General features: G+C 38.8%; 1 protein-coding gene across 5 annotated transcripts in view; it reads right to left on the reverse strand.

The window, feature by feature from the left end:
- Nucleotides 1–25,510, reverse strand: part of trps1 (trichorhinophalangeal syndrome I) — a 115,314-nt gene extending 89,804 nt beyond the window's left edge. The window contains exons 1-3 of one of the 5 annotated variants that reach the window (XM_084130695.1): nucleotides 20,472–24,509; nucleotides 20,265–20,324; nucleotides 19,639–19,949 (exon numbers count right to left, since the gene is read on the reverse strand). In XM_084130695.1, coding sequence (XP_083986821.1) covers nucleotides 19,639–19,651 — 13 coding nt within the window. In that variant the 5' untranslated portion in view covers nucleotides 19,652–19,949; nucleotides 20,265–20,324; nucleotides 20,472–24,509. The other 4 variants (XM_084130694.1, XM_084130698.1, XM_084130697.1 and 1 more) reach the window with 4 other exon arrangements.
- Between the last annotated feature and the right edge of the window lie 121 nt (nucleotides 25,511–25,631).

Raw genomic sequence — 25,631 nt, forward strand, 5'->3', positions numbered from 1 at the left:
TGTGCATAAAAAAATCCACAGACTTCTCTTTCTCTCTTTCTTCTCTTCTCTTCTCTTTCACCCGGTGAAAAACTCAGCACTGGCCGACTTCCTCTTGGCCCAACTCTAGTATCAAAGGGCCGGCCACATACACACACCACATACACACAGCGCCTCATTTGTGAAGAGGCAGTGTCACTCTCCACATATGTCATCTTCATTGTCAAACCCATTTAGGAGATCCCATTTCAAAAACAACAACAAATACAGGGGATTTCCTCAGTGATCTGGTCAGCGCTGATGAGATTTCTAGAGGTGGGGTTTGACTCATGCAGGACGAGTCCAAGTCGGCACTGTCGAGTGCACAAATCTAATAGTTGTTTCTGTAAGTGTTGGTGTTTTGAGCGTTCACTACAGTTGCATTGGTTAAGAGTGTGTCAAGGAGTTGCATAGCTAGAGATTACTGCTTAATTAAGTGTGCTTAAAACACACACACACACACACACACCAAGGGAAGATGATAAAACCTTCCTTTAACTATGAGTGATTCATGTACTGTTAAATAGGGCAGGCTGTGACATTAATGCATTAACTTTGAAATAGTTTTCAAAAAATGTATTAAAAGTTTTTTTTTTTTTTTTTTTAAAGTCTAGTTAAAATAGTCAAGGCATGTTTTTTCCAAATACCTTTTCATTAAAAGAAGTTTAATATTTAATAATTGAATCATTTTAACTTAAATGCACCAACTACAAATAGTTTCACCAAAACATTTTAATACATTAAATACATCACACCGCATGATGACATCAATAAACTGAACTGATTCATGGAACTGAATTCACAGTTTGAACTGATATTGATGTAAACGAATTAAACTTTGCAAAATCTCAACTCTCAACTTAACTTATAAACACTATTTTAAAAAAAATCTAGATAATATAGTCTGTCCTTAAATAAAAAGTGCATTAAAAACATTTCACTATTTACTATAATATATTTGCAATTTGTATATATTCAGAAAAATCACCCAGCCCTTGAGTTAAATCGGTAACACTTTAGTTTAGGGTGATTTTGCATTATTTTTTTAAGTTTGAAATCTTCATTCCCCATTCAACTGTATGAAAAATCAATTTTAAAAAAATGCCTCTGTTTGTTTTCCGAGGAGGAGAGAAACTCGTACTGTTTTGGAACAATATGGGTAAATAATGACAGCATTTTCATGTCCAAGTGAACCATTTCTGAATATACTCAACAAACCACCAATTACGTGAGCGAGCCCGTAGCCGCTTTATTTCAGTCCCAGACTTGTGTCCTACAGCCTTTCATTGTGAGTTTAGATGTAATCCTCTCGGCATCCCGGTCCCAGGAGGATCACATGGAAGCGGAGATTCTCACACACACACACACACACACACACACACACAGCTGGAAGACCCCATGGAGCGCTGGGACACTGCGAGATTCTCCACCCAGAAAGTACGTTTATTAAAAATACATTACCCAAACCGCCCTTCATAACTCAGGCCCGTGCTTTCAGTCCGTCGGGGATGGATCTGAGTGAGACTTAAATAACAAACCCTATACACACACACACACACATAAATACTAAAGCAGTTGTGCGGGCACATGCGCGCCGCTGATCAGTCAGCCGAAATATTGAGTTCCCTGAGATCTAAAATGATGAGACTCATTTTGCATCCTTTATTTACCGGCATCATAAATTGAAGCAATAGACAGAAAAAAAAAAAAAAAGAGAGAAACTATACGCTCTAATTGCTTTCTGTCATGGCTGGAAGAGGAATTAATTTCTAAATGAGCAACTGGTACAGCAGCAAACTTTAACAAACTCAAATAAAAGAACTGCATTTCCTTCTGATTTTACTTGCATGTTCTGGGATTTGCCGATAATCGACTTTCTGGAGCTACAAAAGCACAAAAAACGTCACTTTAAAACAAAACAGGCCTTGCTTTCCATCCTAACAATGGTATATTCAACAGCACACATGGCAATTAGCCCCGACTCGGATCCGTCAGGCATACCATGTGTGTGCGGTCACGTCTAAGAGCGACTCGGCATTAAAGTGTTCCCCCAGCTATCCCACAATCCACCTTGTACAGTCCCCTTTATTATTCCTCCCATCCTTTATGATGTCACCGCCGCAGACTTTTGCGGCGAGAAAGGACTCGAAGGACCCCGATCCATCTTCCAGAGGAGTTTAATCTCGTTTGTAACATTAGGAATAAATCACATTACTGTCTGTGTGTGGAGCAGAGTTTCAAGCATGCGGAGGGTCTATGGAAAACACATATGTGAGATGCTAGATAGAAGCAGTGCAATTAATTATCATTAAGGCGAAATGTCAAGAGGAGGAACTGAGCTCTGAGTCACTCCACATCACCCATATCCACCTCCCAAATCGGGGGATACACACACTCTCACATATGAACCATGTGGCTGTGTGTGTCACATTGATTTGACCCTGGGCTAAAACATGGCAAAGAAATAATTGCCTCTAAAGCAAGATAACTTCCAAGCTGTGACACTGAGTCGATTTCATTTAAGTGCTTGATTTTTCTTCTTTGGATACAGGACGTTTCTCTCTTCCATACATCTGAAAAAGGATTTTGTTTCCTTGAAAGTACGAGTGAAGAAATTCAAATTTACAGTTTCACTGATTAAGTTAATTCCAGACAGCAGGAGATAAAAGCATCGTAAGCTTTGGAAGAACCTTCCTTTTTAATTCAGTTACATTTACTTTATTTTCATTTGCAGGCTGTTGTTGGTCCGTTTGCAAATCTCCTGTGCGATCTGGAACAGCTGATCAAGTGCACTGACATTTCCAGAGAAACTGAGTGAAAGAGTAGCAGCGAAATAAGTGACTCTGAGGATGCAACAGGCAACGGGGATCGAGAGACCGCAGGACTGCTCCGTCTTCACATCAGGACAACTGAATACCAGAGCGCATATCAGTATGCATTATAAGCAATATTTGAGAAAGAAAGAAAGAAAGAAAGAAAGAAAGAAAGAAAGAAAGAAAGAAAGAAAGAAAGAAAGAAAGAAAGAAAGAAAGAAAGAAAGAAAGAAAGAAAGAAAGAAAGAAAGAAAAGAAATGGAAAGCAAACAATAAAGCAAAAAAATAAAAAAAAATAAAAATAAAATAAAATAAAATAAAATAAAATAAAATAAAATAAAATAAAATAAAATAAAATAAAATAAAATAAAATAAAATAAAATAAAATAATGACAGGTTAAGAACAACAATTGCTTGCATCTATCCATGACTTAAAACAGGAAGTTTGGGTGGGCGATATCAATCAAATTGTCCCTTTTTAAATAATAAAATAGCCAGTAAAGTGCAATAGTGCCCGCCCTCTTTTTCAGTGGTTCCGGAAGTATTTTTCCCATTCATTTCTCCCATAGGGATTTCAAATAAAGTCTTCAATAAACCGTTATAAGCCATGAAGCAAGCCAACCAGAGAATCATAACATTACAAACTTTGATTTGAAGCCAAAAAGTATATTTGAAAATCAGCCAAAAATGTAAAGGTACAAGACCATGTATCTGATGACTTCAGTGATAGAAAGAACTACAATCCCATGAAGCAGCATAATCCAATTAAAAACGATGGAGAAATATAAAACTACTCATTTACTAATGTCGATTAGGCCTACATACAGTATATATTGCAAAATATACATATATAATCGAATATTTAAGTATTTTGGAAGCGTAGGGAGACTGACTCGATTACGTCATTCACAGTGGGCAGAGCTAATGAGATCTTTTGGCACATTTAGCTTGTTTCGACTCTGATTGGTGGAATTTTCTGCAAAGCATCATGGGTAATGTAGTTTTTCACCACGAATTCCACTGATTATTTTAAACGAAGCTGAAATAACATGGGCTGACGGTTTCAACAGAAATAAAATACTATTGATTAACAGCCTCGTATCTTTAAAATGTTTATAAATGATCGTTAAAGAAAATTATTTCCCTGTGTTATGTAATGTCCCTATTCCCTTTTGTTATATTACAGTCGTGAACCACGATTTGCAGCTAGTCGACTGCAGTTGTATTAGAGGAAAGTATTTGATCGGACAAAAATCTGTGTGGTGCACGATCTCAACAATACTTATTGGATAGTTTGAGGGAAAAAGTAAGTAGATTTTAAATTCATATCTGCAAACGGCTATTTTGTCAACTTTTAGGAGTACACTAGCACATACATGCCATCAGTCCTCACACAAATGGGAATAAAACTATCAATGGGTCTTTAACACAATGAAACAATTATGTTTTTCCTATAATAAATGTCTGCATAATAACACACATTTCAGTTTTTGGCCCCATATGCCTCATTCACACTGTTAACTTTAAGTCTAATATTACTAATGCTGCTGTCCAGTGGCGAAACACAAATGATACACAAACACAGAAGGTTATTACCAAGGCAACCACAATCTCTTTTCAATGATCTCATCCTTTCAGTTTCTCGTAAGCAGCATCTAGTCGTCAACAGATTGCAAAAATCAGGACACAGATTCTACATGGAAGAGTTGAATATCAAACGAGAGAGTGCAGAACGTAGGCAGCGTCTCACAAGAGATTCAACCTTTAATGTAAACAAGAAGTGAGGAGACATCTTTAGAGACTGAAATAAATCAACAGGCCTGCCAGAACACAGGGCTTTCTTCAGAGGGTGTGTGTATGTGTGTGTGTGCGTGTGTGGAATGGCATACTAATCTCCTCTCGTCCTCAAAGTGCGAGAGGAGGAAGATAAAAAACGAATACTGCCACTGCAACACTAAGGCCTTTGAAGGAGGCGTGTACTGCCAAAATCTGTCTCCATACAGATGTCCGGGAACGCCGATCTACGCTACACCCAATATTCCACTGACTTTGAAATATCAGCATGCAAAGGGAAAAAAAGGGGGGGGGGGGGGGGATAATAGCAAAGAGGACTATGGTGTTCCTCATTAAAACTCCATGGAGATAGCCAGGTTTTTTTTTTTATTCCTGAGTTACAAGGGAAGGAAAAAATTGATTTGAGAAGCTACACTACTGTTCAAAAGTTTGGGGTTGGTAAGACAGTCTCAACAAGGCTACAATTATTTGATAAAAAAAAAAAAAACATTATGAAATAATATTATAATTTGTGAATATATATAGTAAACTGTGATTATATCACATGATCAAAGCTGAATTTTCAGCATCATTACTCCAGTCTTCAGTGTCACATGATCCTTCAGAAATCACTCTAATATGATGAAACTGGTGATCCATTTTTTTTATTTACATTTTCCAAGATTCTTTGATGAATATAATGTTCAAAAGAACAGCATTTGTTTGAAATACAAATATTATAGAGCATTAAAGAGCATTACAGTTTTACTTTTTTTTTTTTTTTTAAGAAAAGTTTTGAACGGTAGTGTACATATGAAATATGCATTTCAGGTAGAAAATTAGACCCCACAACTTTTTTGCTGTACATCTTTATCTTCACACTTAATTACTGCTGTGCATTAAACACAAGATTTGATTTTTGAAGGATGATTTCATTTCACCGTGTTTGTATTAAAGTCATCCAGCCTGGAAACACACAACTCAGTGACAGGAAGTCCCCTCACCTAAAAGGGATGGTTCGGAGTAATTTCAACCTAGGGTCTTTTGCGCCATTATTAAAGTTAGAGCTTATTTAGAGATATCAGCCGAATGGCTTAGTGCAGGCGCTAATGGATCCAAGGCTGTATCTCGTAAATTACCCCACTAATAATGCCCAGAATGGTACCAAACTTCTACAGTAGTACAAATAGGTTCTGTACTCATAAAACGAGGCATTGGAAAGTTTGTAAGTACATCAGGAGTTTATTTAAATAACACTTGCCTGATGGCTAATGCTACCGCTAACCCGGACGTCGAGGTAATTTCTGTAAAGTCCACAGCCTGTAAAAGTCCTGGCAGAAAGCGATGCATTATTTATAATTTTTTCCGAAGTGTTGACAACTTAGTGTTTACTAATAATTGTTGCAAACTGGTACTACCAACAAAATATTAGTGCATTCCTGGAACTGGGCGTCGTTACACTACATCAGGGGTGCCCAACCCTGCTCCTGCCGATCAACTGTCCTGCACAGTTCATCTCCAACCCTAATCAAACACACCTGTCTTTAATTTTCAAGCGATCCTGAAGACGTTAATTGGTTGCTTCAGGTGTGTTTGATTAGGGTTGGAGATAAACTGTGCAGGACAGTCGATCGGCAGGAGCAGGGTTGGGCACCCCTGCACTACATCCTTATGCATCACTTTCTGCCAGGACTTTTACAGGCTTTTCCCAAATCACTGAAGTGACCTCGACGACCGGGTTAGCGGTAGCATTAGCCATCAGGCAAGTGTTATTTAAATAAACTCCTGATGTACTTACAAACTCTCCAATGCCTCGTTTTATGAGTACAGAACCTATTTGTACTACTGTAGAAGTTTGGTACCATTCTGGGCATTATTAGTGGGGTAATTCACGAGATCCAACCTTGGATCCATTAGCGCCTGCACTAAGCCATTCGGCTGATATCTCTAAATAAGCTCTAACTTTAATAATGTTCAACCAAGGGAAAAAAGGGACCTTGTTTGGCTCGAGGTCATGGTGCAAAGGACCCTAGGTTGAAATTACTCCGAACCATCCCTTTAAGCAATGTGACGTTTCAGTATACAAGAGAGAGAAAGTACAAGAGTGACAGAGAAACGTCAGAGGCAGAGAGAGAGAGTGTGTTTGTGGAGTAAAGAGAGAGGAGGGGTTGGCATGTCAGACATAAAGAGCTTTTCCCATAATTCTCTTCACCCCCTGTTTTCCTTCCATGAGGCAGCTTGTGAAAGGGTGACGTGCTCAATAAGAAGGGCCCGTGACTAACTGCCTCTCTGTGACTTTTTTTCCCTTTTTTACGTGGCATGTCAACGGTACACAATACAACCAACACAACCCCCCCTTCATGTTTATTCATGAGAACTCATTCACATCAAAGACGCACCACCAAAAACTGTTGCCTTTGGCAGTGCTGGCAAGTTTTAACCCACCTCCCTCCACTTCTTCTCTTAATCAACTGAGCTGAAGTCAAACTGCAGAACATGTAAACCTGTTGCACTCGACCGCAACATGCTTGACAGGCATTCCAGTATGTCGTCATAACATCTGAATATAGAGGAAGCTGCTATTTTAATGATTTACCAGTAGTTGCTTTTGAAATCAAATGCTGAATATTTGTTGAACTCTCTATCATGTCGTTTCACTAACGTTCAAAAGTTTGGGATCAGTAAGAAATATTTTTTTTCTGAAAGAAACTTCAGCAAGGATATATTAACTTGATCAAAAGTGACAGTAAAGATGTGTATAATGTTACAAAAGATTTCTATTTCAAATAAATGCTGTTCTTTCTGTTAAAGAATCTCTTGGTTAATCTGTTGACAACATTAATAATCAGAAATGTTTCTTGAGCATCAAATCATCATATTAGAATGATTTCTGAAGGATCATGTGACACTGAAGACTGGAGTAATGATGCTGAAAATTCAGCTTTGATCACAGGAATAAATTACAGCTTTAAAATATATTTTATCAAAACCATTTTAAATTGTAATAATAGTTCTCAATATAACTGTTATTGTATTTTTGATTAAATCAGTGCATCATTGGTGAGCATAAGAGTGTTTTCTTTCAAAAACTTATCAACTTTTGTACATTACAGCACAATAAATTATAGATCTGAAATGTCAGAACAATATAACATTCATGTGTGGGAACAGGAATATATACATAATGGCATGCAAACATTGCATTTAAAAAGACTATCTCTCTCCCTCTCTTGTACAGCATTCATTTCAAATGGGAATATAAATAATAACAGCTGTCAGTAGTGATTCATCATGACTACTGATGTTAGTCGGGTTAGTCAATTATTGTTAACTTTATAATAAACTTCAGAACTACTTTTGGAAAATGTTTCATTCAAATGAAAATAGTGATGAAGTTTATAATAAAGTTAACCATTACTAACCCTTAAAAAGCATTTTAAAATTAAGTGAATATACAGTATATTTCTGCAATGACAACTCAAGAGTTTTTGGCATGGTAAATGATATGACAATACATATCTTGCTACTGCCAATACTTCCATGACACACTAGCATACATTAATTACCAGCAGCAGATCTATACAGGTGGAGCTGGGGAAGGTGGAGGGTTTCTGAAAGTGCGCTGCAAACTTCTATACAGACACTGAACAAGTTCATTTGCCGTACAATTGTACAATGTGATTGCAAGCAGATTGAGTTAAGGACAGCGCCATCTAGAGTTTCATGACAAAACACTGTGTGTGTATATATATCATATCAGCAATATCGGTTGACCTCTTGTCTGATCTCTACACTGTCCTATCCAATAATGCCATAAAAAGGCCAAAAATATAACTTGATGGAGTGAGACTCTTACAATTTTCAAACTTGCACGCGAGCACACAGCACACAATCGCCTTGTTCACAACCAGCTGCTTAATTTGCCAAACCCAGACCCTTCTGGCCAGAGTGTCATTACACCAAAAGAAGTTAAGCCAAGCTTTTCCCAAACCTCTCCCAAATCGGGCTTCCAGTCAGGCTGTGTAGGGGGAGGGGGAGGAGCGGGCCCCTGTCTGAATGACCTGGCCCCTGTGCACTCAATCAGCGTACGCTAGAACCGGAGACAACAGAGAACAACTGCTTCCCTTAAGCTTCCTGTGATCACAGGCCCCGAGCTGCCAGAGAGGGCCAGGGATCACGCGCTCTAGAGAGAACTGCAGATAACAGGCTTCCGCCAACGCCACCGTGTGTGAGAGCGTGCGCGTGTGTGTGTGAAAAGAGAGAGAGAAAGGAAGGAGAGACAGATGGGAAGAAAGACCTCATGGAACATAAAGGACCTGAGAAATAGCTGCTTTTTTAAAGTTTACGTGAATTGCCGGTTGCACCAATTTACTTCCTTGATGTGACACAGGACAATCAACGTGGGGGGGGACGTAGGGCAGGACTTATTTAGGAATTGAACAGTTGGCATTATAGACCAGAAAGGACCCAGATCAAATGCATGCCACAACACTGCCTAAATAACTATTTGAGACATCAGCGGAAAAGGAAATTCATTTCAGAGGAAGAGCAAGTTATGGAATTTTGATTAAAGATTGCAAAGACGAAAAATTTATTTTATGGAATAACGTGCAAAGATAAAAAGGGCAATTTGCGCTACAAATAATGTTCTCATTATAATGTAATGGTCAACAGAAAACAGCATAGAATAAAGATTCTAAGAATAAGAATCCATATTAGTATTGATTAAAGCAAGAATTATGGATATTTTTAGCTCCACACTGTGTGCACGACATACGATGCCTGTCTGCACTTTTACTTGGGTGATCATTCATTGTCCATCACTTTCTATCTCTCTCACTCTCAGAGATGAGGACTGATATAAAAGAGTTTTTCTGATATGGAAAGCTAATCCTCGCTTTCCCCGCACGCATTTTGCCACTCTCCTCGAACTCATTGAGTGAAACGGTTTTGTTGTTTTTTGATGTGCATAGTCTCATTTTAATACGTCAACCCAAAAAAAGATGTGATGTGACATTTTTTTCTAAATCATAACAATTCACAGCGAAAATATCACTCGCAAAATAATACTTTTGGTAAATTTTTAGGCGCCTCCTGGAGCCCTGTAGTTGAATTAAAAAGTGAGATGTCAATTCAAGTAAAAAAAATAAAAAGGCAAAATGTAAGTCATTGTATAAACAGCACAACTAATTAATTGCCAAACTATGCTTTGCATAGTTCTGTATTTGAGAAAGCAAGACACACCACGTGACACATCAAGCAGTGCTGTGGCACCCATCTAAAAATATATTTATTAAGCAACAGGAAAAGTTAGACGTAATTGTTCATTGCCCAATGTGCTACCCAGAGGCACCGATGAGAAAATCACTTCTACTCGGGTCCCTCTGTTCTCCCCCTGCTCTGGGCCGCTCTCCTCTTTTCACACTCCTCCGTTTATGGAGTAGCAGAACACCTCCCGCTCTGTGATGTTTTTTAACTTTCCCATGAAGGACTCGTAGACAGTTAAAACGGCCCTGCAGGCGGAACAATAGCTTTAATTTCCTTCTCTGCACCTTGATGATTGAAATGGTTATGAGGTTTTTACGAGCTGACATCTCCCCGATGTCCTACCCAGGAGGAAACGTCTGATTGCAGCCCACCAAACATGGAGTCAATCTCGAGATAAGACATCCAGAGATTTCAGATGAGCTGAGAAGATGATTGAACGAGAGTTTGACAAAAAGAAAACTGAACACAGGTAGAAAGTTTTAAATAAAGTTGAGACGACTCCTGTGCTGCAATGATATTTTTTTTACTATTCAAAGCAAGCCGTTGCAGCTACAGTGTGAAACCAACAGTAAACCACAGCTTGAGATGCATTTCCCCTCTGAGTTAAAAGCACCAAACGTTGCGACATACCTCAGGCTTCTCTAAAGCAACACTCACAAACTCATTAAAGGGCTCTAGCCATTTTAAACCGACTACCTGACTTTCCATTGAGACTGGGGAACTCTGAGTAAATAAATAAACAAGACTGAGAGCAGAGGTGTTTTATCACATGTAAATCTAACAGTAATATCTTGCGTGCGAGTCTAAAAATAAACTTCAAAAGCAAGTCACAGGGTCTTCGTTTAAGTCACAGTTAAAGGAATGTTCCAAGTTCAAGTCAAGTTCCATCAACAGCATTTGTGGCATAATGTCGATTAGCACAGAAAATAATTCCGATTTGTCCCTCAGTTTAAAAATACGCCACAAACTTAAAGCATGAGACAATTCACAAACAACCGTATAATTCTGTAATAATTCATTATTTGTACGTACATCATGACCATGTAAAATCACTAAACTGCATGCAAAAGACACCATTGCAAAATTACAATTTTACATCACAAATAAACTAGGGATGCACAATATATCGGCCGATATATGTTCGTTTTTAACGTTATCATTAACGGTCCTATAAGAAGATTTGGCCAATATCTTAAAGCTGATAAATAATGGATTATCTGAGACACTTCAGTAAGGAAAGTGTCTTAGCTTTCTGTTTTTTGGTAAGGAAAGTTGGCCCTTGGAGTGTAAAATTAATGTTAAAACTTGTTAAATTAAACAAGGTTAAATTAAAAGTTAAAATGAATGTTAAAACACTGATTCAATCTGTGCTACTGTACTATTTTGTTTGATTTATGTTGAAGTGCTTGGGACATGATTTTAATGGTGAGACCTTTGTTTTTGTAATCAGGCTCTAAAAAAATTATAATGAAAAATGATAGATTTATCGGCCAATATATCGGTTATCGGCTTTCATATATAAAGAATTATCGGTTATCGGTATCGGCCAAAATTCTCATATCGGTGCATCCCTAAACTAATATTTTTAACTGCATATGTGTACATATTTATTTTATTTTTAGTTATTTTTTAAAATACAAAATATGTATAGTTCCATTACTGTAATAAAAAAATAAAATAAAAAAAACTGTGATAATCAACATTATCTCACTAACACACACTTGTACTGAACCTGGAACATCTTGGTTTGGCTGAACGTGAAAGGCCAAAGGTCGTTTCTGCAGCATCATTTACAAAATGTCACTTGCTGAGGAAATCTTTTCAAACCACTGTAGGAAAAAAAACAAGCCATTATCTTCATCACATTACCCAGAGAACCACAACCAGAGGCAGATCCTGGTGACAGCGAGGCCTGCTGTAATTGAGTCTCTCTGCTGCCTCTCTGGAGAGACTCCAAACGTGATCAGATGTGATTAGCCACAGTTAAGTGCTTTTTGAGAAAGTCAGGTAAGTCACCTGGCATCTCCGACTAAATATTTGCACACAATCATGTGTGGAAAGACTCGCTTAACATACCAATAAGGGCTTTAACCTTGAGATTCATCAGTGGAAAAGCTGCTGACGCTAAGTACAGGCAGGTCCTTTGAACACGTGTAGTTCACAAACAGTTCAGATAAACCTTCACACACACAATATTCTTTGTCAGTTGCAACTTGTTGGTATCTCCACCCTTGTACACAAACCAAGTTACCTAGGACACTTTGCACTACCTAAGTAAACATGGCTCTTTCACCACTGCCAAGACTAAAAAAGCACCAACAACCACCAAGCATCAAGTCATTTGTGGTGTACGTAGAGTATTTTCTATTTTAAAGATTAGCAGTTCAACCCCACTGGTTGTACAAGATTCCTCTATTTACTTAGTACAATGATTCTCAAATGCCATATAGCCTTGGGACAGATTAGTCATCAGAGCTGTTTGATAGAAACAACCACACCCTCTGATACCATCTGTGATCCTTATGCAAAGACTTACCTGCCTGTCGCTCTCATCATGGGAACTCTGCCTCATTCAACACTTACTGAAGCTCAACTCGTCTCTGTGCCGCAATGCACGAAGATTTACTTGTAACTGAAAAAGTACCGTATCTTCTCGTAAAAAGAAATCGAAAGCAGGAGCATGACCTGACGGCAGAGAAACATGCCACCTCATGTGCTCTCGACTAGGTCTCAAGCTATTCATACTATTAGCAGAAAGGGCATCCCAAACAAGACGGCTGAAGTAAACTGAGGACGGAGATGATACCTTAGACATGCAGAGGTCTGAAGTCACCGCTATCTATAACACAAACTGTCTGTCACACTGCCTTTTTACCATGAGAAGTAGGCCGCATATCATTAGGCTGGGTGAACATGGCCTCCTCAAGACGGGAAAAACTCCTGCAGGATTTGAGCGCTTGATCACCTGTGATGTGAAAGATAGATGCAATACTGGGAGATAGGGATGTCAAAAGTAGTGACTATAATTGCTCACTTAAGGTGGATAAAAAAAATGTATTTGATAAAAACACATGCACATAAACCACGATGGAAACACATTTATCAAATAAATTAGTCATGTGACTAAAATTTTGCTCAGGGAGAAAAATATCAATGGCAAAATTTCAATGTATAGCATCTCAAATATTGCTCTGGTCATTCTGAATGACACAATTGGGAGGTGCACACAAAATTAGGCAAACAAAATTAATTACAGTTTTTTTTAAAGCAAAGCGTGACAATACTCGAAGGCTACGTGCGACTGTATTCATTTAATTTGTTATTATTTACATTGACATTTAACTTTTAAATGAGTGTGTTCCATTGCATATATTACTGTGGTCTCAAAATTGGTATTGAGAACCATGACAATTTAATTTCTGCTGAAATCATGCAAACCTCTTTGGACTCGTATAACCCCTGCCTCAGACATGAGCTGTGGGCATTGTTTGAGACAGTAAAAAATTTCTTTAGCAATGTCTTTGTCAGAGAAAAGGTCAGGTAATAGTGTCTGTGCGCGAATGTGTGTGGTTTCCACTGCGCTAGAGTGCCATAATTGGTCTCGTTGCAGTTGTGTAGCTGTATAAGAGCAAATATTACACTTTTCATCTAAATATAATGACTGTAAAGCCTGTACGTGCAAGTGCATGTGAATGCGTGTAAGAGTATGACTGTTTGCTAGACAGCTTTTACATTTTAGCCTCTTTACAATAACTCTCTACCTTGAGTGAAGCGCTTGGGGCTCGGATCGCCCTCGACATATCAGCACAATTGACAAATCCAATCCCTGACGCCTACACAAGCCTGGCTCTCCACTCAACAGCTTCCTAAAGAGTCAGCGCCCCAGTTAGCTATAGCATGCAGGTCGAAGCATGCAGATTTATGGCATAGCAATGTTGCATGGGAAATCTGAGTGCCTTGCTGTTCCGTCTAATGCCAGAAAAGAGGTAACGTACGGTGTCAGGTTTGTTGACAAATCTAGAGCAGTCACGGTGTCCACATGATGTAGAGAGAATATAATTCGAAATAGATCTGAAATTGTTTTACAATTAGAAAACTGGGCCCAAAAACACTCACCAGCTACCTAAAGATGCATTGAAAACTGCACCAAACAGATGAGAAAGACCCAGCTGTCTCATTGAAGAAGTGGCTGAGAAACACTGCTTATTCATTATATAACTACAGGATGAGAAATGATTGCCCAAATAATGCCCTACATTGGAGTGAAGCTTAGGTAGTGGGAGGTGCTGAAGCGAATCATACTTGTATTGTTACCACATACTTTCCAGCCTGGTGTCACTGGCTCGCTCCTCCACCATCCAACTGTCCGCCTAAATCTCTGCAATTGGCAGGGACGCGCCGAAGGAGCACTAAAAGCTGCTTGGCTCCGGTTCGGCCGTCATGACCGCCTCCAAGTCAACCGACCCCGACATATAAATAAGAACAATATCAGATAAGTCTTGCAGGAAGCCTATAAACATTTACATTCTCTTTCAAGTGCTGTTTATGGATATTTTATCTCCTATCTGGAAGTCGAAGACATGGTGAAAAAAGACGGCGACCTGGGGAAGAATCCGAGGCGAGTGGTGAATCAAAAAGGCAGCAGGCCCTGACAGGGACCCAGGCCCATTGACCATAATAGGTGTTGAGACTGGCGGCCTCCACAGATGAGGAACCAGCTCCCTGGGCCTGCCAGAAGAGTTATGGGATGGTGTGGGTAGTGATGGGGAGGGGAGGGATGCCTGGTAAGCTACTAATTCTATATCTTCCCCTGACATAGACGAAGTGCAGCCAGCAGAGTTCAGTCTGGGAGACGGGGAGAGGGAGCTTGTAGGACTCACTGGTGTTGTGTTTAACAGGAGTAAACCCACTCCTGCCTTCATGTCCTCCAGCCTGATGCCTATCAGAGGCCGAAGTCTGACCACAGACAGTTATTAGTGTCTGGTTTGCTAAGCCTGAAAGATATTCGAAAAATTTCGTGATTACTTTTTTGCGCCCATTAACCATAGACTTCTTTTTAAGGTCTGTCTACGAGCTAAAGCATGCAATAATGGGAAGGTTACCTAAATAAGCGAACAGTATTCATCTCATGTAAGTGTACATGTTCTTTAACACATTCTTCGCAAACAGTAATATACATTTCTTCAATCCTCACTATTAACTAGTTGCTTATTAGCATGCATATTACTAGGATTTTGGCTGTTTATTAGTACTTATATTAATGCCTTATTCTGCATGAGCATATTCTACATCCATTAATCACCCAATACCTAAACTTAACAACTACCTTAACTATTAATAAGCAGTAAATAGGGGTTTATTGATGCAAACAGTATTGTAGACAGACAACAGACAGTTATGTAGTCTGAAAAGACGACTTTGAAAGTTGTGTAGTGTATGGGTAGCATTGAAGGGATAATTCACCGAAAAAATTAAGTCAATTCATCACCCTCATGTCATTCTAAACTTGTATTAATAAACGTACACCTGTTAAAAAAAAAAAAAAAGATATTTTGAAGAATGATGGAAACCAAACAGTTTGTTTGCACTGACTTCCACTGTACGCACAAGAAAAAAACTTTATTAAAATGTAAATTTATGTTCCACAGAAGAAAGATAGTCATACAGATTTGGAATGACATGAGTAACTGATTATTTTTAATTTTTTGGGAACTATCTCTAAGCTCATAGCAAAAATACTGTATGATGCAGCACTATAACAGCCAACAAGAAAGAAAATTAGGTTATACACTCCATAGGATCAGAAATAGAGAGCAAATAATTGAAAAAAATATATATATTTTTAGCTAGAATTTATCGCTTTTTGCTTCATCAAATCATGCCTGTTTAGGCATTGGTGTAAAATGTATTGCTTAAAGCCTGAAATCAGCCATTAAGCACTTACAAATAAAAGCAATGACTTTTATCAAACACAACTAGTACAAAGAAAAAAGACCGTTTTACCGTTTTATCAAAAGCCTACTCTACAGTATGATTTGAAGTTGTATTATATGACATCTAAAACTATCCTTGATCATCAAGTACACATTCCGGAGACATTTGAGAGACCTGAACTCGGATCTGAACGGAGAAAGACAAATCACAGCAAACAGTAGCTGTGCCACTCAGTCCCACATTCACCTGAACCCTCCTAATCTGCAAAATAATGGCGCTCTTACACTGAGGTGCATCCTTGCCTGACGTGACGCCTTTTGTCTCCTCCTGTGTTGTGACAACACTTACATTTGTAAATTGCCCTCCTTGTACAGGATAAACATCTGATAGCCACAAGAGAAGGGGGTTGGGGAGCGTAACAAGCCTCTGGGACTTCCTCTAAACAAATGGAGAAATCTTTAGAAGGCTACTGTTTGTGTTTGCCAAAGACACGGCCAGGATACATGAGGCTCCTGTCAATGGCCTCCAGGCGCTATTCAACTACGGTAAAGTTGGCCAAAAGGGCGCTTCTGAGAAGGTCCGAGGGGAGAAGATCACAGCGCAAATGCTGCGGAGAGTTATTGCAGGTTAAAGTAGCTACAATATTGTATCAGAAACATGTAATATGATCTGCATTACACTATGCAACTGAACCTGGGCTTTGAACCAAAAGCATAATATTGCTGTGCACTGACGCTGTGCAGGCATCACTCAATGTGTGAACAATGTGGTCAGAAGCACTCTGTCAAATCTGCTCATTGGATTGGCAATTACTGTAAAAAAAAAAAAGAAAAAGGAAGAATGAAAGAATGAAAGAATGAAAGAAAAAAAAGAATGGCGGGGAGAAAAATCAGCAGATTAATCATGCTGTTAGCGATGAAGATGAAGACGTTGATTAATGCAGTTTGGCTTTTTAAACAAACAACTCCTGAGTGTGCGGTGTGCTCGGCATTACCCTTTAATTTAGAGAGGGTTGACTGGAGAAGTTTTGTTTTTGCAGCTTCTCTGCCCCCTTGTTCTTTACCCCCTTCTCCAGGGCTTTTTTCTCCCCTCTCCGACACCATATGGAGCAGGCCTTGCGGAAACAATCTGCTAAAAACAACAGGCCTGCACTCAACCATTCCCTCCTTTTTTAACACCATGCGAGAATAAATTGCTCCCTTATTGTGCGTTCTGCCAGTGGTCCGGGATCATTTTTGTGTTCTCGATCTAATTAGATTAGTTCGGTGCCGGTTCGGGGTTACTGCAAGATGGTGCCACACGAGTGGAGGAATATCGGGCTAATTGGCAGGCGAATACGACCCGGGCATCGCCATTCGCGGGCAGGATCGCTCCTCTCTCATTACCGCCATTTTGCAACCATCTCAAAAGTCTGTAATAACTCAGCTCACTGTATTCTTACAGGCAAATACTGGAGTCGAACTAGAGAGTCTCATTAGGCGCGCTCACGACCGTCACCTCTCAGTTCGTAAAGGCTCTGCTGTTTATCTAGCAGGCCTGAAATGCATATAGATGTGGAATTTCCATTGCATTTACAACAGGTTCACGCTCACATGCTAATTCCACGTGTGAAGAAACGCGCATTACACTTTTACCTGCACATAAAAACTTTTCTTAGGTGGCATATTACTCAAAAGTAAAAAACTGGAGGTTGACTATTATGTGGCTGATTAAAGTGTTGCTGCATCAGACATTTCTATATGCACAGCAAAACCGAGAAAGAGGTGGAGGCGAATGATCAGACTTTTAAATGAACATTATGAAAACATTTGGCCGTCTGCCTCCCTCGGCACACTGGCACGCCATACATCACACAGGCACCTACTGGAGAACTATGCAGACCACTCAAATTCCCCCACCATAACTCAACCAAATTATACAAAGCAAGGTACAAGTAATAAGCATAAGCTTTAACTCACAGCATAAATCCATGTTTATACCCAAAAACGGGCATGCGAGTCAAAGAGATGGTCCAGTGCATAACAGCTGAGCCTATAAGGATATGAGCATAACTAATGCCTACTGTATGGTTAGATGCAATTAAAAGTCGTCATTTTGAAAATATAGGCTACTTCAGTGCAAACACACCATACTGCTAAATGTGTAATATCAGTAAATCACAGTGAGGAATCATCGGCTGGAGTAAATAACACAGCCATGAATTAGCATTTATGGGTTTAGTCTGGGTCATACGCACGGGTTTAAACCAAATACACCAAGTTTTAAAGCAAATTAACACTAAATTAGCAAAATGGGGTTGGGCATTTATAAACATATGGGGTTGTGGAAATAGATCAAGTCATGTTTGAAAGGAGAAGAGTAAATATTAATGTAATATTAATGTAGCCTTGCTGATCAGCATCCCTATGATTCAAATTAATAATAAAATGCGAAAACTATTTTAAAAAAGTGCACTATTAAAATTGAATATAAAGAATTATTTTCACTAAAGCACATCAAAATTCAGAGAAAGACAGGCAACAATTTGTTTTAAAAAAAAGTTTAAAAGACTAACAAACGCATTACAACCCAGTAAGCCCCATCAGGGGCCCCTGGACCCCCATATTAGCACTGAGGGATCTCAGGTGACCCTTGACCTAGAAGCCTGTGTCGTAGTTCTGGGTTAAGGATCCATGGGGTTAATCTTGCCATTCAGCTTCACCCCCACGCCTAACACCAACTGAAACCGTCAAGCACATTTTACCATCCCCGAGAGCAGGTTTTCCCCTGAAATCCAGACTGGAGAAGATGGCATGTGTTTAACATTACGCAAATCTGCTGAAACGGCAGGGCACACGAAAGAAACCTCCACTGTGGCAGCGTTCACAAAGACAGGACAGGATCCCCTAATCACTGGCCGTTACAGGTCGTTTATTATAGATTTCGGCACAGGAGAAAACAGCCATCTATAACACACTCTCAGATTACCTCATTTCAGAAGGACAACCCAGACCGCAAAGAATGCGGACGCTTTCAGAAGTTCAGATTATTGCATTTCTACGTTCATTAGCTCGACTAAAAATCATGCGGTACAGAGCAAGCTGGCAATCCACTTCTAAAAACAAAATTAAAATTTCCCAACGTTTAATGCAATTATGACGATTTATGATATAATTAAATAACTGAGGATCATGACTTTAAAACACAAAAAACAACTAATGCAAACAACTATTTATTTTTGCTTTTGGGTGGCACATAGGATAATCAACCATTTATGAGAATAAATGCACGTACAAAAACAAACTGTTAACTTTATCTATATCCTTCCATGCATTTTTTTATTTTATTTTTTTTTATGAGCGATGAAAAAAAAAATCTTCTGAAAGCAAGTCCAGCGTTCCACAAACACAGTGGCAGAGAAGAATACCAGACCACAGTATCACCTGGTCCACAAATGTACAACACAAAAAAGAAAATACTGCTTGTGTGGCCTCTTATTACCCTGGAGAAAACCCACATATAGGCACAAAAAAAAGTCAGGGAAAAGAAAGTCAGTAAATTCTACTGTTCCACGTAATAAACGCCAAAGCAGGGGATGATGGCCTTACTGAAGATCAAAGCACTTTAACAGCTTGAGCTATCTAGCGGTCTAGATTACTGCTCTGAACTACAGGAAGACTGGGTTAAAAGTTACCATAAATAAGGTTTTAAAGCTACATCACCCTAACACAAAACCCGAAGGCAAAAACTGTGTCCTTACGTGCGTGCTACATGACTTGCATGGAAAACCACAATGCCACACGCCGCCAGAAATCCCTGCATTTTCATAACACACAATCGCACGTATACATACCTCTGTTAAGCATTGGGTTATAGCATTATCACACTCAAATCCAACAGGGAGGCAGATATCAAAGCTGGCAGAGTATCCAAAGACCCTTCCCTGAGGAGCCCTCCGAGGTATCCTTTATTCCACATCCATTCTGGCCTGGGAATCATTCCATTTTTTTCCTCACAGTGTTCACAAAGTTTTTTTTTTAACTCGCTCTACGTGCGTCGCTTGTGAAATGCGCCCGTCCCGTACTTCCTTTTCTCAGAAGACCTCACAGGTGCAGATGATCCTGGGTGCGAGGGGTGACCAAACCACACCGTTCTTCTCGATCACTGTAACAACAAAACCGCACATGTTCAGTGAGAAGGAAGTGCTCTGGGTAAACAGACATTTTAAAGAAGCATGCATTCACAGAATAAAACAACTTTAGAAAAGAAGGCTCTAACCAAAAGACAACATGGACACCACACTGCACGCAGAGAGAGCTGAGAGAAATCCTGCGTCATGTACTCAGGCAGTCTGACAGCAGGGTTCATGAATGGGAGCTCTGACAGTACGGGCCTTCTGGCCGACCAAATTGGAAACAGGAAAACAAACATTCTCAAAGGAAAACTCCCCCACCACCGTAACCCCTCCCCCCTACAAACCTTTTCTTCGACTCATTCTGTCCAACCTGTGTCAGGTTAGCAATAGTCAACCGCACCAGTCTCCAGACCACACAGATGGAGAACATTCAGCCACCGAGAGATGGAGAGAAAAAAAAAGCTAAATGAAGATCTGTTTGCGAGGTAGAAGAACACACACCGTGATAGCAAGAAAGGAAAGAAAGAAAGAAAGAAAAAGGCTAAACTGACTCATCAGCGTTCCAGAGGATCGGCGGATGAACTAAACTCGGCACATCGGAATGGGGAGGAGAGGAAGTGGGCAATGCTGGCTCGAAAACTTTCAGAAAGTTTTTGATATGAAGCTGAGCACAGAGGCTTGAGGGATGAAGCTTGAAGCAAATTAATACTTTTACTTTAGTCTTAAAAAAAAAAGTCCAGGGAAGCCAACTCATATGAAAAGCTAGCCTAACGGGAACCGCTAGCTTTTGAAAAACCACACCAACCAATAAAAGGTTTGTCGTCACGCATCACTTTATCTTGCATATGCAACAAAAATGTCAGTTGTTTTTAATTCCTCAAAAAAAAAAGAACAAAAAAAAAGAGTTTTTGTCAATGAGTAAGAATGAAGATTAAGGGGAACTTTGAATTATTTTTCTTCGTTTCACAGTGCAACCTACTCTACTCTACTGGGAATACGAGAGTTTTCAGTCAGAAAACTTTACCAGATGTACGCTAACCACTAAAATATTACACGCCACATAATTAGCCTAACAAGTGATGTCAAACAGCTCTGACAGAGTCAGAGACCCAAACTGTGTCTTATCTGTGGGAGTCGTTAAACACACTTCAGCTGCATCTGATGTAAGAAATAGCCATCAAAACATAATATTCAGAAAGATATGTAGAAGCTAAATCTATATTTTTTCACAGGATAAAGGAGGTTGCTATGACACCACAGGTCAAAGGTTCTTGCGTTTCATTCCCACGCAGGGTGTGAGAAAAAAAAGGTAAAGAGAACAAGATTTCACTTTAATTCAGATGACAAAAACAAGAGATAAATGTTAGATTCATAAACCGACCGCCCACACAAAAACGCACTTTACTAGTTATTTCGCATCAAATCCATTCGTGTTGCATGAAAGTTTAGTGAGAAAATCCATCACGAAGGCAACTCACCATAACAAGTCTATAGCACACATCCATAGCCATTTAGTGACTTCAAAACACTGCTAAAAACAGGATGAAAAGCATATGACGAGACAAGGGACGACCTCTGTGAACCGCGGCTCTTTTATTCTTGAAAATCCGGAGGAAAAAAAAGACGAGCTATTCATATGCAGGCTACATCAAATATATGTTATAAAAGCTTTTAAGGGCACCAATTATCAGGAGCTGTCTCTTTGTAAACCTTGGCATTTCATCAGGAGACTACAAAAACAATATTCTAAAGTTTCCCTGTCTCCCATGTTTGGAGATTTCTAACCACGAAAAAACAAAACAAAAAGGAATTTCTATAAAGTCGTTGAAGCATCATTTCAAAACACTTGCCTGGAATAAAATACTGTGCCGTTCTTTACCATGCTAAGTTTGAAATAACAACACACAATCATTTTGAGTTTCACAATCACAAACAAAACTTATGCAGTCCTTATAAGTTATTCAAACTTGTACGTTTTTTTTTTTTTTTTGGAGCAACAAATGAATAAAAAGTATATGCAAAAATAATCATCTGGTCTGAGTATATTTTCTAACAACCAAGAAAAAAAGTTTTAAAAAAATGTAACTTTTGTAGTCATCAACTACTTACAATATGTGCAAACACTAGCGTGAGCCATTCTATCTCTGTCATTAAAAAAAAAAAAAAAGTCCCCTACCATTTATTTTCTCTACAGGATTCTTATTCAACGGCACCAACGCCACATGAATCTGGGACACAAGTGGCAAATCTCGGTGCGGTAAGAAGTTAGCCCAAAAAGAAGTTGTGCAAACTCAGAAGCCACGAAGAACAAATGCAAGACCCCCACTGCTGCTTTCTCCCTCCACCAAGGCCCAAATTCATTTGTCAGCCGTAAAGTTCCTGACTATACAGCGCTGATCTATTGCCTCTCTCCAAAGAGCTCACAGATGTGGAGTCATTTACATTTCAAATACACCTCAAGCTTTTCAATCACTTCAAACGCGCCTTATCAGACAACTCATGTGGATCTTATTCTTCTGTGTGGACTGAGAACTGAATCTAGTAAACCGCTGAATGGATATTCGCATATTTACGTGTATCACATGATGAACAAGGAATGAAATAATATTCCAAGCAGATGGAGATATTTTTTCTTTCTTCTGATCTCTCGACTGTTACACATGTAAAATGACTAAAAACTCAAGAGATCGACCGATAATCGGTTTATAATCCTGATAAAATATATTATTTAAAAAGACACTTTAGTGACTGCACTATATTTTATTTTATTTTATTTTTTGCACTATTTATTGATGTCGAAGTGTGTTTTGTTTTGTATGCAAGGAGGGAGTGCAGAAATTATAGATTTTAAAAAGTGTTTTGTTCAGTTCAGTGCTGTTGATATAATCATCAAAAATGGAAATAAACCAATACATAAATATTGGTTATTGGGCACATAAACATGCAAACACTTGGTATCGGTATCAGTTATAAAAATTACAAATAAATCAATATCGGTCAATATTTTTGATGCACAAAAATACAATTTTAAAGTCCTCAAAGATTAATGCAACTGCAAAAAGAGTAAAGATAAAAGGTAGCACTTTACAGTAAGGTTTCATTAGTTAACTATCATGAACTAAGAATTAACAATACTTCCACAGCATGTAATGGCAATTTCAACATTTACCAATACAATATTGTATTTGTTAACATTAGTTAATGCGCTGTGAACTAACATGAACAAACAATGAACAGCTGGACTTTTATTAACTAACATTAACAAAGATTAATAAATGCTTTAACAAATGTTAGTTCATGTTAGTTAATGCATTATCTAATGTTAACAAATGACACCTCATTGTAAAGTGTTACCAGATAAAGTGATTGTGACTGCAGAAGCCTGATGATGACAGAGCTGAGATTCCCTGTTGACTGTGTCTGAAACTATGAGTACAGTTGTGAGTTTCTCTAAATGATGAGCCTGCACGGGCTTTGTCATTAAGAAACATTTACCGACAAACCATTTCAAGACAGAGCATATCATTTCCAGACTGCCCGAGTGTGGCGACTTTCACAGTTTACAGGAAACAGCGTAACTCATCTACTGGAACCAACATGGGAATCTGTATCATAACAATCAGATATACAGGTTACGCTTCGGTACGGCACATTTAAGTGAAGTGTGGGTGATTTGATCAGTTCTAAGATAAATACTTGTTTCCACACACTTAATGACATTCTAATGTGAAAGTGATTGTAAAACCAAATTAACTGGAAACATTACCACAGTTGCAGAACTGAAAAACGTCCAAACAATATATTTATATCATATAATCAAACACAAAGTATAGGATATGAGTACACACATAACTAACATAACACAAACCTTGAAACAATATCACTTGTTAGCACATGCAGAAACTAAGAAATATATTATTTAGATGGACATATTTAGAATTAGATATATTTCGTTAAGGAAAAATGGCTGGAAAAGTTTAAAAACGTGAAGTTTGTGTCATGTTCTTACAATAAAGAGTGGTTTAAAACCACAATTAACAGTCTGGTTTCTACAAATTTCACTTAGGAGCAAAAAAAATCTGCCTTTAAACATGAAAGAAATAAAAATGTGACATTTATCGTGCTAATTATCGATATCGAATGATATGAAAGATTTTATTGTGATATATTGCCCGGCTCTAGTTGCAGAATTGAGGAACATCCAAACTATTCACATTCTCATATCACACAAAATGTATAGGATATGAATACACACATAACTAGAAGACATATTAAGTGTGAATCTATTGTCTGTACTGACTCAAAAAAAGTTTCTGTTGATGGATAACATCAACAAGAAAAGGATTACTGTACATGCCAAGACAAAAGGTAACATTTCTATATGCATGCCTTCATTTTAGAGGGTAGAAAGAGTTATTTAAATTCCTTGAAAAGTTTTTAGATAAGCTCCATCACGCCACAAGAAACTTTGTGAACTACAGCCTCCCCCACACACACACACACACACCTAAGTGTGAAAGTTCTCCACAAAACAAATATAAAGTTGTTCCATCATTTATCAATTCACAAAAAAACACACATCCAAATGAGAAATACTCGTTACCGCTATTCATAAACTTTTGCTGCTCGTCTCCATAGCCTCGAAAGACGCAATGAAACAACAGAAAGACATCTTTTCGCAACCTGCCTTCGAATAAAACCGAAAAAATAGCGATAAAACCCCCGTTACGATCCGTAGACTTGTCATGTAAACAACCTGTGCTTCTTTTGTGTGTGGAAAATATAACATTCAGTGCGTTGCCATGCCTACGCGTTTTCTTATCGTACATCATCAGATACGGAAAGTTTTCGAAGTTTGTGTGGAAAGCGCCATTCAGCATCATTTACGCAAAAACAGTAGCCTACACACCAATGAAACTTTCTATAACTTTACTTAGGATCCGTTTAGCTTCTTGCGACGCATAAACAATGCAAATAAAAGGCGCCTCGCGGCTTAAACGTACAAGAGAAACTGCTACATTGTGGATATTATGTTGCGCAAAACGCATTGCAACACAGAATGGCTGAAAAGAAATGGGAAGGAAAAAGTAGTATTTTCTCTCAACTACTGGGAGATACAATGTAACGAGTCGCCGATTTCAATGTGCAATTTAGCCTCAAAATTCGAAATCCGAAGAGCCGAGCTCTTATTTTCGTTACAAAGTAGCACTCAACTGATTCATCATTCTCAACATTACATAACATTCATCAGGAACTACAGCTAAAACCACATCGTTCTTCATTGATTCGCTTTCTCCTTACCTGTTGATTAAATTGCAATAGTCTTTGCAGTCTGAAAGATGGTGGAGCTTTGGCGTGAGCCATGAAGCGTCTTTGTGTTGTTTGTTTGTTGATCTCGGGGAATGATTTCTTTTTTATGGGGATGTAAGATTGCGAATTGCTCCTGTACACGTGAAATCTTGGGAGACTGTGTTTAATAGTAAAAACGCCTGAGTCTGGGGTGGAAGAAAGGAGGTTGGTTTTTGCAGTGATCTCAGTTCTTTATCAGAAATGTTATCGCTTGTCAGGACCTCAGACTCCAAGCATTACGTCAGTTTCAAGACACCAACACTATTAATATCAAGAAGCCCTTGCGGAGGAAAGCGCCACCCTAGAGCGCGCGCTCTTAAAGGGACAGTGACCACTGAAAAACTCCAGCAGCAGCACTGAGA

The sequence above is a fragment of the Abramis brama genome (genome assembly GCF_963993115.1).
Source record: "Abramis brama genome assembly, chromosome: 12".
NCBI lineage: Eukaryota > Metazoa > Chordata > Actinopteri > Cypriniformes > Leuciscidae > Abramis > Abramis brama.